The 15,257-nt window shown below is 50.1% G+C and overlaps 1 protein-coding gene across 1 annotated transcript; it reads right to left on the bottom strand.

Annotated features, from left to right (window-relative positions):
* Nucleotides 1-251: 251 nt before the first annotated feature.
* On the bottom strand, nt 252-12,775 carry LOC122389300 (glutamate receptor 4-like). Its single transcript, XM_043381183.1, has 2 exons — nt 11,521-12,775; nt 252-370 (listed from the first exon to the last, which is right to left on the bottom strand). The coding sequence occupies exons 1-2, from the start codon at nt 12,773-12,775 to the stop codon at nt 252-254; spliced, it is 1,374 nt and encodes a 457-aa protein (XP_043237118.1).
* Nucleotides 12,776-15,257: the final 2,482 nt, after the last annotated feature.

Raw genomic sequence — 15,257 nt, 5'->3', positions numbered from 1 at the left:
GCCGCCACTGATTTGTAGTCGGCAGAGGCGAATTAATGGGTCATACATGTCACAAAGAATGGGCTGAATACCATTTGCAGCGAGCAAGGGACCTCATTAGCAGCACGCTAACAATGAAAATTGATTAGTTGACTGTCAGTGGCGACAAGAAAATGTGTCCTCACCCTATTTCTGCGAGCCTTTCTGCCTCTCGTCGTCTCGGACAGCAGCGAAAGGGCCCATTGTAAACATCAAACGGCCGCCGGGTGGAGTCAGCGCTCCACCGCCGTGACGTCACTGCCGCCGGCGCGGCCGATGATTGGCTCTCCAGTCGCTAATGAGAGCTGAAACTGATCGGCCTGAACAGAGCCGGGCCGGATTGTCGCTCCGGCTGCCGGGGAGGGGTCGGAGCCGGAGATTGGACTGGCACAGAACGCGCCAACTTGGTGCTGAGAACGTCGCTGACGAAGATGAGTTGTTCAGGCGTGACGTCACAAAACACAGCGATGACGATAAGTCGCCGAGTTTCCTGCTTGATATAGGCATAAACGGTTATTCGTAAGCGGGGATCTCGATCTATTCTTAACATGAAACGGGAAAAATTACCAAGACTTTCGAAGTTTCGCTACAAGTAAATACCTGAAGTTAGTTCGAGCTTGGCTCTGGAAATATGAACGCCCCTAAAATTGGAGCTTTGGTCTATCTGAGAATGCATTGTCTCACTGGGTCGAGCAAAAATAAAACATAAAAATAATAACAATGGTCACAGATGAAGCTCAAGCTATTCAAAAAGAAAAAAAAACTTGATTTGGGCTACTGTTGTTCTGGTCGATAAGCTGTGTCTGTGTCTATGTCTGCGCATTTCTATGTGTCTTTGTGTCTATCTGTGTGCCCCCCCCCCCCAACGCTCCCTGTTGCTGGCCAGCGATCCATAGCTCCCCATCAGGGCACCTCAATGAAAAGCCGCGCCATGGGGAGGCACGGAAAGGCCAACTTATGCCGCCGTGACTGTCACGGCGATGGTCGAAACGGCTCCGTAAAGCTTTATTCTCCCGAGTCGACGGCAACTTTTCCTGAGGCTCACAAAATGGCCGAGGGACTGACCTAGAATTGTGAATGAAGGGCTCCTTGCAGTCTGCAGGATAGGGTAGACCGGGGCTAACTGAGCCGGTATTGTCCTAGAAACGTCACTGCTTCGATATGATGCATAGCAGTATTTGAATATGCAGGTCATTACTCAGTCACAGATAACAGTAGTACTGGATTGGAAACAGAATATTGGCAGTTGCAGTAAGAGGCCGAATGCTTTTATGCGGCGGCGCCAAAATGAGATTCTCGCGTGCTGCTGGGTGGATAATTTGTGTGTTGTGTACACTGAACTCTAATATATACTCTATATAATATATACTCTATATAATATATACTCTATATATATATATATATGTCGTAGGCATCGGGTGAAATCCGGCATTTCATGAAATGCCTAGGCATTCCATGGAATGCCGGCAAAAACTGAAATCTTCGTAGAAATAGGCGCGTTACAGCGAATGCCTGAAAATTTTAGGCATTTCATGAAATGCCAGGCGGAGGCCAGGCACTCCCTGAAATATGGTCAAAATTAACTGAGTACACTCGTTGCCTAGGCATTACATGGATTGCCCAAAAGACGACCGGCACTCTCTGTAACAAAACTTTTCGTACGCGGACGGTTGTGTGCATATACACGCCGGCGGGCGGGAGGGGGAGGGACGTTATCGTATTGGTGTAAAATGGGCTAACACTACGAGATATTTCACGGATCGTCTCGTCTGCAGCGCAGCGTACCTACTTTATTGTTAGCTAGTACACAAATATTACACTGTGCAGTTATCGGCTTTCTCTGAAGTGTGGGGTCTGCTGTGTTGGTCCATAGGCAGTAAAAAAAATAAATATCGTCTGGAAACTCTCCTATAGAGACCGCATTTTCAAACAAAAGGTTCCAGAACTGTTTTATTATTTGTTGACACATGGGAGCGCTGCGTGGAACCGATTCGTACACATCATTCCAGCCTTACGGCACTTGCACCTTTTGGTGTTGCACTGTTTGGCGCTGGCCCGGCATACACACTGTTTCATCCCTTGCCCTCCAAAAAGTGACTGCTCTCGGAACGCCTCTCTCAGGCCAAGAGTGCGATCTGTTCCGACCACCCCAACCTCGTTTGCATCGGTTTCCCGCAAAGCTGAGCGCGGAAACCAGCCCTTTTTATGACCCCGGCGCGCGTACTCAGCTGATACACATCATTCCTTGCATCAGTGATCACTGCGTGGATGTTAGCAGGATCGAGCGGCCCACGGTCCACTTTGGGCGGGAAGCGCGGGAAACCACATAGCTGCGGTAATCGTTTCAGAAAGTACCGGCCGTCGTCAGTCGGGCATTTCATGTAATGCCTAGGCAACAAATGTACTCAATTGGTTTTGACCACAATTCAGGGAGTGCCTGGCCTCCGCCTGGCACTTCATGAAAAGCCTAAAATTTTCAGGCATTCGCTGTAACGCCCGTATTTCTACGAAGATTTCAGTTTTTGCCGGCATTCCATGTAATGCCTAGACATTTCATGAAATGCCGGATTTCACCCGATGCCTACTATATATATATATATATTATATAGAGTATATATATATATATATATATATATATATATATATATATATATATATATATATATATATATATATATATATATATATATATATATATACTCTATATAATATATACTCTAATATATAGGTTGTGTATTGCAAGAAATCGTCTTTTCTTGTATTTTGTCGTTTACATTTAAAATCGAAGCTACCAAAGTTACTTTCATTTGCTTAAAAAATTAAAGTATTTCACTTTTAATTTGATCATTTAGAGGGCATAATGCGTGGTGTTTTCTTTTGAAAAAAAATTGTGGTGCAAAGCCTTACATACGTATAGGTACATCAACAATGGAGGAGGGGAATGAGCGGTAAAAACCTGCCGTTCTGGCTACAACCCAACGAACCAAGAGGAACAAAAGATTAGAACAGGAGATGTCTCACATGCCACCTATTCGCTTTTCTCACCGAACATCTCTACGGGCTCAGTGGGTTGGCGCCATGGGTCACCGTGACCGGGCTGAGTGGGATCAGGACTATTCCGCTGTGTGTGAGCTGCATTTCAGAAAGGAAGATTTCGAAGAAGATCGGTCATTTCGCACCGGCATGCAGAGACAGCGCCGTCGGCTCAAGAGCGGCGCAGCCCTGTCAGTATTGACCAGCGTGGATTACGCGATGCCCCCTGTGCACGAGCGGCCAGCGAAACTAGCCATGGCATCCGCACGCCACTCACACCAGAAGCAGGTTATGAAGGGCCAGACCGATGCGTTCTTCACGAATGACAATATCAGCTATCAGGTGGCAACTACAACTGGTCGAGTGTCCGACAGTTCCTGGAGAATGAGGCGGTACTCAGGATCACTGGTCACGTTTCAGCCCCGCCGACGCCTCCGCCCGAATGGCACCATCACAGCAGGAGTGACAGCAGGATGGTGCTCTTGTCATCCAGGAGCTAGTGGCCGCGGTGGCGAAATCCACTGAAATGGAGGACCTGGATGATAGCGCCAAGGCCTCCCTGGGACACAGCTCCGGCGCCTTGGCACGCTCGGCTCTGCGCTCGGCCACCAGGCGTAACAAGTACGGTGCCTCCGCCCTGCCTCCGCCAGCCTGCTGATCGATCATGGGGCTACGCCGCTGGAGGTACGACTGGAGAAAGACGAGGAAGACATCGACCTCACCGTGAGGATCTGCCAGATTTGGAGGCAACTGCCGAAGACGGAAGCTAACAGGAACCAGCTGCTGGTCTGCGATCAACCAAGAAGTGACGCAGAAGTGACGAAGATAGTCGTAAACCGAGATGTCGAACTGACCGGAAGTCGTTTGCAATGATAGCCAGCCACGACGTCCTTAGGAGCCTCCTTCCAGAGATGTATGCGACGGTTTTCAATCTATTTGCTGGAAAGTGTGGAAACATGGTAACTGATAAGTGAGACAGACACTCAAGACAGTGCTGTCCATCGAAAGTCAGGAAGCAGACACCCCAGCCACTGGTGCAACCCGATCGTGGAGCGACAAGAGGCCAAAGCTCAGCAGGGTCAAGAAGATGTAAGGCGGGGAAGTAAGGTCGCTGATGAAATTGGGAGGGCAGGCGAAGCGAAGTGACACTTGAAGGGGTGTTTTGTGACGTTGGTTTGAATCGTGACGTTTGGATGGTTCGTTGTGACAGGACTGGTATCGATTAGCATGTAAATAAAGAGATCAAACTCCCATGTATGTACAAGTACTTTTTGTGGATGAGAGTGAGAAATCATTATAATCAAATCAGTGGCATACGTTCCCTCACAACGGTGAGGAAAGTGTAACCAGCAACGTTAACCCTCGCATGTGTAGGGGGGGGAGGGTCGGATGGACCCCCCCCCATGGTTTTTCGCGAATAACTCGCGTAAAAAGCGGCCGATCGCGACGAAACTTTCAGTACCCTCGCATTGATCAATTTTACACCTACCCTGAAAATTTCATGACCCTGACCCAAATGACCTTTGACCTGTGACCTCTTTTCCGAGACCATGTTTGGCCGGAATCGCGATTTCGCGTATGTCGGCTCGCACTAGCCGCGTGTTTGCAAGCTTTTCGTGGTTTCAAACGTTCAAACATGTGATTTGATGTTACTCCCGTGTGTGTCAAGGTCACCTGAAGGTCAGGTCAGGTCATTGACCTTTGGTGACCTCGGGTGACCTCGGGTCACTTTTTCGAGTTTTACATGTTTCTAGGCTAGTTTTTGGAGCTGAATTCGAATTTAGCAACCATTTGAACATTTACGAAGTAGTTTTGGTGACTTCGTAACATGTTACGAAGCTGTCAGAGGCGGTTGACACGTACTACGAATACCCGTCACGACGCCTACTGGTTGACCTGACCTGACCTGACCCGACCTGGTCTAAATGCTTCAAGACATCATCTGTGATCAAAACTAACACGATATTCGTGATCAGCACCCCGAAAAACCCCTTAGCAGCCACACTTTACGACTTTCTAACAGGTCCCGATTTTCCCGACTTTGGGTCATTGACCTGACCTGGAAGGTCAACCAATGACCTAGGACCTTAAAATTGGGTATCATCGGCTTCCTCTCGTCACGGGCAACACGCTCGTTTTTTTCCGCGAAGCTCTAGCTCGATCAGGGGCCAAACGGCAAGGGGGGGGGGTCCAACCGACCCCCCCCCCCCCCCTACACATTAGAAGCTGGCAAACGCCGCACACATGCGAGGGTTAAGTAAATAAGTTGCCATTATGCAAAAATGCAGCAATAAACACGAGCACGGCTAGTCGATTGCTTCTTTATAAGTTTCATTCACATAAACCAATATTTTTGTTGCCTGTGAGAGGAGATATCGAAATATGGGCACGAAATATTCGGTTCTGTTTTCGGCCTCTTACTGCAGCCACCGGAATCCTGTTTCCAATCCAGTACTACTGTTATCTGTGACTCAGTCTAAAACTTTGCTTACGCGATGCAGTTTTTCGTCTTCGTATCACTGGAAGATGGCCTTTCTGGTCCCGTGGGACCATCTAAGAGAGCATCTTCCAATATCTCAGGCTATATCCCTAAGTGGTGCGCAGCGAGCTAGGTTTTGGTAAAACTGGTCATCAAACTTCAAAGCCATTTTGTTCCACCTATACGAGTATACTACAAATATACTTTGGTCTACTACTTTCCCGGCAACACGGCACGGAGATGATAGAACTGTTTGGGCTTACCTTACCACTCTGCCAACAATGCAGGACCACGTTGGATGGGCCCACCGGCCACCACTCACTATCATCTACACGGTCCACCCACCCCGCCAGCAGCGTGGAGCACGGGGGCGGTCGCCGAGTCCGTTTGTGGCGGCGCCGAGCCGGTCGGTCGCTCCTCGCCACTCTCCAAATCGTCCATCACAGGACCCAATCAACCAGCTGAACAGCCCCATTCCAACCGGCTATCGACACTTCTGTCTGAGACCGCGCCCGAATGGCCACCGGCGCGCCGCCGCTCGCCGCCGCTGCGCCGCCGTACGCCTCTGCGCCGGAATTGGCAACGTAGCCGCGGTGCGATCAGCACCCATCGGCGGCATTTGTCTGCGCCGGCTATAGTACAGCCTCCTCCTACCGTCCGCACATGGCCGCTGGGGGCCGTCAAACGGCCCGACACGGCCCGGCCACGAGGCCGGAGCCGATAAAGGATAATTGAATCGCGCTTTGGCGGCGGCGACCGTACGGCTGCGGTGTATTCATCTGGTTAGCGGCTCGGCACCGAGCTCTCGCTAATGATTACTGACTGGGAGAGCGTGGTGCGCTGGTGGGACCGCGAACAGGGACGCTGGGTGTCACAGGCTCCTGGGGCGCTGATAGGAGCCAGGCCAGCTGACGACATATCACTGGGGAGAGGGGTGGAGGAATGAGGATAGGGGAGGGGAAGGCTGGGACAGGGTGGGCCGTCATGGGAAGCTGCTTGGTCACATGTCGGGAGATGGTCAAACAGGCATGATATGGAGATATTGTTGTTTGATGTGCGGGAAACGAGCGTTTGCATGCACCATGCAATTTGCATGCAATATGCATGTATGCATGTGTTGTAAATGCTGCTTATCTGTAGGCGCATCTTTATGGCGAAATGTCTCCCACGCTACGTTTCTTGCAGCATGGTCCTGATTTTTAGTGCGTTTTACCTACACCTGTAGGTATACTGTCAATAACTTGTTCCTGAAATGTTAATTCTTTGATGATGTCCAGCGGGCTCCACTTAAATCACGTTTCTTATTCAGTGCATGCAGAACTATCTGCTTTGACGGAGCTGCTCAAAATCACCGTGAAACGCGCTTATTTTCCGTCTCCTTTTCGCCGACTATTCCCTCATTCAACACGCTGTGAATCCTGTTCGATATGCATCGTGTCTCCACCGATCACGAGCCACCCCCAGAATCAGTCCGACGATACCCTGCAATTTCGACGCACGCCGGACGGCGATCGCGACAAAAGCGACGCGCTGTTGACGGCCGCCTTTGGCGTCGCGCCGCGGCCACAACTAGCCCCCAGGCCATATCGACGACAGCTCGATTTCAGCGCCGTAAAACACTGACATAAATGGAAATGCGGAGCTAATGCCGGTGGCCGGCCGCCATTTTCCGCCGGGAATGGTTTGTTTTCGCCTGTGTTGTTTTATGTCTATCTACGGTCCTGTATAGGTTTAATGGTGTGGGGGATTATTTCCTAGCCTATTCGTGGATTACGAGCCATGGCTTGACTGATTTGATGCACTATGATTGTTTAATTTGATTTGTGTTAGACAATTTCGACGAAATAAGCTCAGAAAGTTAGAAGTTAATTCTAGGATATCAGTGCAATCGATGACCTTTACAATACATAGGTCAGAGAGTAGAGATTACGCCAAAAGCATGCTTTCAATAACGAATAAAGGCTTTGCAATTCCTAAGGGCACAATAAGAACAAAACTTTGAGAAAAAAATTGTCGAATGGATATATGTAATGTCTACACATGCCAACTATAGGTACAATAGGTATAATCGGTTGTGAATGGCTGAATGGCAAGTGTAGAAAAACATGTAAATTGTAAGAACCTACCTAAATAAAAGTAAGATATAAGTATGACAATCTACACTTTCTATGAAATTTCCAGAGGCGTCGAAATGACTAAATGACTCATTCTGAAGGGCGAGAAAAATATGAGCCATTGGTAAGGCAAGGAGAAAGAACATAAATTCATACTGGTAAGTACCTACGCTGCTGAGATGCTCTCACCAAACTTTCCGTTGTAACAAACAAGGCCATATAACCGAGGTAACAACCGAGGCAAGTTCTGCAGAGAGCCCTCCTCTCCTTTTGCCAATCTCTGTGCGAACCGCCCCGCTGCGCCGGCGACCGGCGACAATATGAGCCGATATATAAATGGTGTTGCTCGCCGTTTGTATAACCAGGCTTGAGCCGGATCATCCGGCGAGGGTCAACAAACAGGTCCGCAGCGCGGCCGGCCGGGGGCGGCGCAATAACAGGCCGGGCCATCCACACAGCCCCGGCTGGCGGCTATTTTTCTGCCCGCGGCCACCGGCCATCCGCCGCCTCATCGTCCCGTCTATCCGCGCTTCTTACTCTTCGCTCTCTTCTTGCAATATCCTCTCCTCTTGGTTGTGCTTACTTCTAGTCGGGAGAGAGAGAGAGAGAGAGAGAGAGAGAGAGAGAGAGAGAGAGAGAGAGAGAGAGAGAGAGAGAGAGAAAGAGAGAAAGAGAGAGAAAGAGAGAGAGACAGAGACAGAGACAGAGAGAGAGAGAGAGAGAGAGAGAGAGAGAGAGAGAGAGAGAGAGAGAGAGAGAGAGAGAGAGAAGGGAGGGAAGGAGGGAGGAGCGAGGAGGGAGGAGCGAGGAGGGAAGAGGGAAGGAGGAAGGAGGGATAGGGGGAAGGCTGATGTGCAGGCATGCCACTCGTCTGCATACATCGGTCGGGGCCCTTACATGCGACAATGCAAGATATGTTAATGATATTCCAGCAAATTGCAACATACGAGTATTTCTAGGTAGATACGTTGACGGTACATTAGACAGAAATGGTCACACATCGCGATGTGTGGCCATTTCTGTCTACCTGACGTGACGTGATTTACCGTTATCGAGCGAGATGTTAACAAATGTTACCCTAGAAGCAGTTTTTTCTTTGGACATTATTGTAACTCAGAAATGCATGATGATCTGTACAAGATTCGCCCATTGGCCATTTCCAATGCCCAGTCGGCAGTCCTTTATTCACGTTCTCCCAGTCTCCTTTCCATACATTTTTGACTGCATGCTTTTATTCTGAACACATCAGCGACGAGGGACAGGTGGCTCATGCAGTTGATGAGCTTGTTTCCCATCTGTTGCTCTCTGCTGCTCGGCTCATGAATACGCTAAGAAGCAGCAGGCTGCATAGGAGCTGGACGCGAGGGGCGAAACATCCCACCCGTCTCGGCCGAATAAAAACTCGGGGCGATACCGGAGGATTTGGGCTGGCTTGCGGCTGGCCGGCAGTCTAATCTTTAATCTCTAATTTCCGCCGGTCGCGGTCCTCGTGGCTCCGTTACTGCGGCGCCGCTGAATTTACGGCAGCCTTTACGAGGCAGGGAAACTGGGTTAGCGCTCCGAATACGAGCATCGAGGTCGCTGGCACTACTGCCCACAAGCTATGGAAAAGGCAAGGGTAGAAGGGAAACTGGGAGAAATTGAGAGAAGGAAAGAGGTAGATAGATGCCTACGCCTAGGCGCCTAGGTTGGGGCAAATATCCTTACCTTATGTAATTTGATGCACCTCCATACAGCTGTTAAACTTGTGTAACATCTCTACTAACTTTTTGGATGGTTTTAAATAATTTGTTTCATGAATCTACTCACGTAAAACAGCAAACGGAGTAAAACATGCGATGGTCTTTTCTGATCGTACCTACATATTTCTCTTGGCGGCAGTGCCTCGCTTTTTTCTCATCGAAGCACAATGATTTTAGCTAGGTTAATGCTACGCTTCGTGACTTTATGAAATAACCAGCTGGGAGTCTGAATCTTTGAGCAGAATATCGTTTTAAAGTGTCTGTTGACGGCAATGCCAATGTACCGCGGCCGTGTTTTAGGCAGCGGTAGCGGAGGGCGCTAACTTGGGCCGTGGAAGTCGCGCACATTTCTCAGCGGCGCACAGCACCTGTCGGGAAGTTTCACAATAAACACGGCACGTGATGAGGTCGAGCTCCAACTTGTGCCAGTGGCCTGTCACGTTTGCCTCCGAGAGCACGCCAGCTGATAGCGATAGCCATAATGGCACTGCGGTCGCATGCGAAATTTGACTTGTGTGACAGCTCAGACTGCCTGCAAAAAGTTTCACATTAACCGCTAAAAGCTACAGTTTCACGCTTTATGGATTGGAAATGCATACCTACGGCTACATATGAAGTGTTTCATATCCGCATCGCCACATTATTTGATCGTTGTTCCGAGGGATTCCAAATGTTTTCTTTATGTAAGTTGCACCTAATGAATGGGGTAAAGGTCACCCATAACTCATATGCGACCTGGGTCACCGGACGTTCGATGCGTTGGCGGAAGTTCAATTACATGTGACCTTATGTACTGTGAATTGTATTCCTGAGGCTTTACATAATGCCGAGAACACTTGGACTGAAAGCCGATGCGAACGTGGATACCGGTATGGGAATTGAGGAACAAATAAACTGCCTAGAATGCGAATGTGCTTAACCCTAGAACGCCTAGGGGGGGGGGGTTGTATCAACCCCCCCCCCCTGAGGTTTTTCGAAGTGCACGCTAAACGGCTTGTCGTAGCGGGCTGAAATTTTCAATACCCTCTGGGGCAACCTTTGCGCATCTTTTGCCGAAAAAAATTGATCGGGTCATGTCAGGTCACGGAGTTATGACGTCATAAGAGGTACAGCCTCCGGCCGACAGTTACCAAACGTGTGCGCCGAATCCCTAGGTTTTCTGCCGGTGATACCCACATTGTTTGATGGATCATGATGAAACTTCCCATGCATGTTGGGGCAAGCATTGGCTATCGTGTGGTGCAAGAAAATTGACCGGGTCAGGTCAGGTCACGGAGCTATGACGTCACAAGAGGAACAGCGTCCGGTACTATTTTTAAAAAGCGCCCGAACCACTATTTTGCTAATTCTTGTCACCTCAATGGGAATATGCAGCAATATTAGCTTCTATAGGGAGCAAATGGACCTCCCAAATCCAAAAATACAATCAGATTTCAAAAATTTAAATTTTGATTTTTCGAATTTCTGCCGCCGACTGTGACCTTGCCGACTTCCGGCGCCCCCAACGCGCCATTTTTAGAGCTAGGGAAACGAAATACATACCAAACGATAGAGAATTGATCAAGGAACACGATAGTGAAGGTTTCAAGTCGATATCTCCCACCGTTTTGCCGCAATCGCCGCGGAAAGTTGAAAAAGTTTGATTTTTTTTCGGAAAATTTGACCTTTGACCGGTCATAAGTAGGTCAAATGTTGACCTAGGACCAAAAAATATACCACCAATCGCGAGATCTTGTTGAGAGCAATCCGTTGGTTTTTTCCGCTAAGCTCTACGACCTTCCGTTTCGAAACGCCAGGGGGGGGGGGTCGTAACACCCCCCCCCCCTGGTCGTTCGTGTTATGAGAAATGGCCTGGTCGTGCGAGGGTTAATGCTTTTATTTTATTGGTATTCAATATTGCAGTTTTAACCTGAGCCCACCATCTATATTCCATACTCAATCTCTGTTATGGTAACATTTATTATCTTGTTCATTCTACCATCGGTTCATTTATACCAAATGAAATTATTTCTTAGCGGTTTTGGTGATGAGCAGTTGAAAACATACCGTTTGTGCCATATCACCTCCAAGACAACAATGACTGCACTGAAGAAAACCGCGATGGGTATCAACAACAGCACTGGAAGCATATCACCAAACGCCAGCGCTTTGACCCCTCCCGACGGCTGGCACGTGCCGCGGCCCGCCCTCAGCCACATGCTCTTCAGCCTGTCCAGGGTGCCGCTCTGGTCCATTCTCAGCATCACCCGGTTGATGGCCCGCTTCAGGCGCGGCCTGCCCTTGGCCATGGCCAGGTAGGTGCTGCGGTAGGACGGCATGCGGTCCAGCAGCGGCACCACAGCGCACGCCTCCGAGCCCAGCGCGTATGTCAGGCGGTGCAGGTCGATGTAGGCCAGCACGCGCGGCTGTATGGCCCTGCTGGCGCTCTCCCGCGTGCCGTCCAGACGCAGGAGACCCTCGCCGCTGATCACCCGGCGGAAGAGGCCCTGCTCCAGGGCGCTGTCACTGCTCTTCCAGTCGTTGATGATGCCGGTGCCGGCTTCCACGGCTAGCAGCCAGTCGGGCTGCTCGGCGAACTCCTGCAGACTGCTGATGGGTCGGTCCACCGTGGTGACGGCGAGGTGAGAGATCAGGTTGGCCGTGTAGCTGATGTTGATCAACATGCCCAGCATCCAAGTCACACTGGTGACGACACGGCCCGAGTTGGAGCGCGGCGTGACGCTCCAACCCTGGCCCACCATTGACATGAACACAGAGAACAGACAGGAGCCCCAGCCGAGGTGCTCCCGCGCCCTCCGGTCCTCCACAGTCGGCCCAGAGGACTCGCCATCGTACCGCGAAGACAGGCGCAGCGCAGCGGCGAGCACCAGTAGCGCAGCCAGCAGCAGCAGCCACACGTGCAGATGCAGCGGCCGGAAGATGGAGCTCAGCATGGTCGGCGTCACCTTCGGCACCAGCCGCGCGCCCTGTCGCAGGTAGAACGTGTACCTCTCGCGCTCCACGGGCACGGCGTCGATCAGGTCAACCACAGAGGCGCGGTCCGGCCGGCCGTTGAGCCAGGTGAGCGCCAGGTCGGCGCGTCCGTAAGTCAGCTCGCCCACCATACCTGTCCAGGTGCCGTTCTCGTCCATGCTGCCGTAGCCGCTGTCTTGTGGAATGGCCACTAGTTGATAGCTGAGATCCAGCTCGTCAGCAATGATCTGCCACAGCTGGAACAGGTAGCCGCTGAAGCTGACTGAGCCATCAGGACGGTGATGGACGCTCACGTAGGGAGGGTCATCGAAGGCGACCACTCGCAGTGGGTCTTGTGATGTCAGGTTCTCAGGAGTCTCCGGAAGTTTTGATGACCACGGCAGACCGGCCTGCCGTAGAGCGCCGGCGCTCGACATAGTCAGAGGTTCCTGCTGGTGCAGAGTCTCTCCCGGCACTGGTGATGATGACGATGGTGATGGTTGTGATGTCAGTGCCGCTGATGCTGCGGTAGACGAGTAGGGTATAGCGGAGGTGCTCTCGGAAGGCGTGCTGCTCTCGCCTGCCCTCCTAAACGACTGACGAGGGCCCAGCCAGCCACCGGTATCTATGTAAAAACCGGGAACAATGACGGCGGGCGTTTTCGATACGCCAGCGCACCATCAATGACGGGCGCCATTATCGTCGCCGCGTCTTATTCAATACGGTATTTATGGTCTGTTTCCTGGCCATGACAGTGCACCGACTCGTATTGGACAGAGGCGGCGCGGGAACGCGTGTCTGCTGCTCGTTTATTCCTGGTCTCAAAGGACTGCGCCGTGGAAAGTTACGGCCATCACGCTGCACGGTGGTGCTCTATCCCTCATTGGCGACGGCGGCCTCCGTGACACCGGTTTGGGTGTAGAGACGGGCGACAGATACCAGACAGTTGTGGCGTGTATCGAGTCACTTACAGGGGACAACGAGGGAGCAGACGACTGGAAAACACACACCTGCCAATGGCAGTTATGTAACGAACCTAAAATAGACCGGCGGACGCACATGACGACAGTTTTCGTCAGCGCGACAATTATGAAAAAGAGCCCAATACTGGCTGTGCGCACATGGCAACAGTATAGGGCCTTGGGCAACAGTTTTGCCGGTACACTTCCCGTGCACATGACCAATTCATTGGAGCGGAGGTCATGTGAAGAAAATAATGCTGAACTTCTGACATTGAGTTTGGGGTAAGACGGGCAACTATGGATCCAATGTGTCTGTAATGGTGAAAATATTTGTGTTGCTGTAGGAAAAAAAGAAGCATTTTGGTAAGAATATGTTCGATTTCGATACCCACAGACATGTTCGCAATATTCCTTCGGCACAGTTTATTCTCGAATAATGAATGTGAAAAACGGCTCTACAAGGTTTCTGAACTAGGGCCTATATACGAGCATACGTCTTCTGCACGAATCTCGTTTACTGCCATTTCCGAAGCTTTTGAGACCAACGAGCGACTGTAGGGTAGACCGGGGCAAGTCGCCCCGCCGAGGTAAAACGCCTCACCGATGTTTCTCGGAACTGGCAAGGTTCTGGGGAAACATCCTCCCTTCTATAAAACGTGCACTATACGATCATTATATGAGCAGACTGGAAATAAATTGTGATGACTCTTTAGGGAGATATAGCCAAAAATGTGTTTTTGGAGTGATTTTTATGTTTTGTTATCAGATTATGCATCATGGCGTTCTTTTATCGTCCACATCAGGTTAACGACTTTTATGTATTTTGAACAACTATTGTCTAACGCTTACAATGCCGGGTTGGTTCGTGTTAAATTATGTCTTCCTGGAGTGCAAGGCGTTGTTCTCTGACCGAACTACGTGATGGGGTAAAACGCCCCAGTAGGTCGCGGGGCAAAAAGCCCCATGGGGCGTTTTACCTCATGTGTTGTTCGGACTACCCACTTCCTAACGTTCGGTAGCTGGCGAACGGTATGTTTCTATGCATTTATATGTACTTTTCTCAGCAACTGGATGGCAATGGAAGTATTTTGTTAACATTTGCATTGCAATAATTTGTTATTTGGCCTTATGAGGCAGGTGAAAAACCTGCTCATACAATAGTGTCGTAGCTGAACACCTGATAGGATGGAAGGTGCTAACTTCAGTGCCATGCCTCCCAAGGTCCAACGGACCTTTCATATAAGATTTAGTCAACTAGCATGTTTAATCTTTAATCTAGAGTATGGGGCTTCTTGCCCCAGGCCGTGGGGCGTTTTGCCCTGGGGTTGGGGCAAAACGCCCTATTTGCAGTTGCTTCACAAACCACTTCCTAGCTGGGAGTCCGATCATAAGTGAATGAATTTGAGGGGTGGAAATTAAAGTAAAATGTCCAAAGAACGCATTGAGCACAAATTTGGCCTTCCAGGTTATGTGGAATAAAAGTTATGTAGCAAAATAAATTATCTGGGGCGTCTTGCCCCAGGCTACCCTATCAATGCGGCTAATCTCGGGCATTTGTTGCGAGCTGCGCTGGTCGGTGAAAGAAGCTGGCCGTCTTGCCCTACCCATGTGACCGCCTTACCCCATGTGGTGGGGTAAGACGGGTTTTTGTAAGGTTTTGCAAAAATAGCTGTGGCTTTTTTGTTGAATCAGCTCTAAATCTTTCTTCTGGCAAATGGAAGTAAAATGTGTTAAAAAGGTTTTCACTCAGTTTCCCGTTTCTATGATGTTTTTAACCGGCCGAAAAATGGCTCCAAAGTTAAGGTGCCCGTTTTACCCCACTTTCCCCTACCTTCATAACATGTACGAAGCTGTCAGAGGTGGTTGACACCTACAACGAATACCTGCCAGGACCCCTACTGACCTGGCCTGGCCTGGCCCGACCTGGCCTAAATGCATGAAGGCAACGTCTGTGATC

This window comes from Amphibalanus amphitrite, unplaced genomic scaffold (assembly GCF_019059575.1).
Source record: "Amphibalanus amphitrite isolate SeventyFive unplaced genomic scaffold, NRLGWU_Aamphi_draft 000353F_arrow, whole genome shotgun sequence".
Lineage (NCBI taxonomy): Eukaryota > Metazoa > Arthropoda > Thecostraca > Balanomorpha > Balanidae > Amphibalanus > Amphibalanus amphitrite.
This window is presented reverse-complemented; position numbering and strand designations above follow the sequence as displayed.

Coding starts and splice junctions, on each gene's coding strand:
- LOC122389300 (XM_043381183.1), bottom strand. CDS start 12,775: ATGTCGAGCGCCGGCGCTCTACGGCAGGCCGGTCTGCCGTGGTCATCA. Junction 371..11,520: donor GGTCAAAGCGCTGGCGTTTG/GTGATATGCTTC, acceptor CCTCCCCGGCAG/CCGGAGCGACAATCCGGCCC.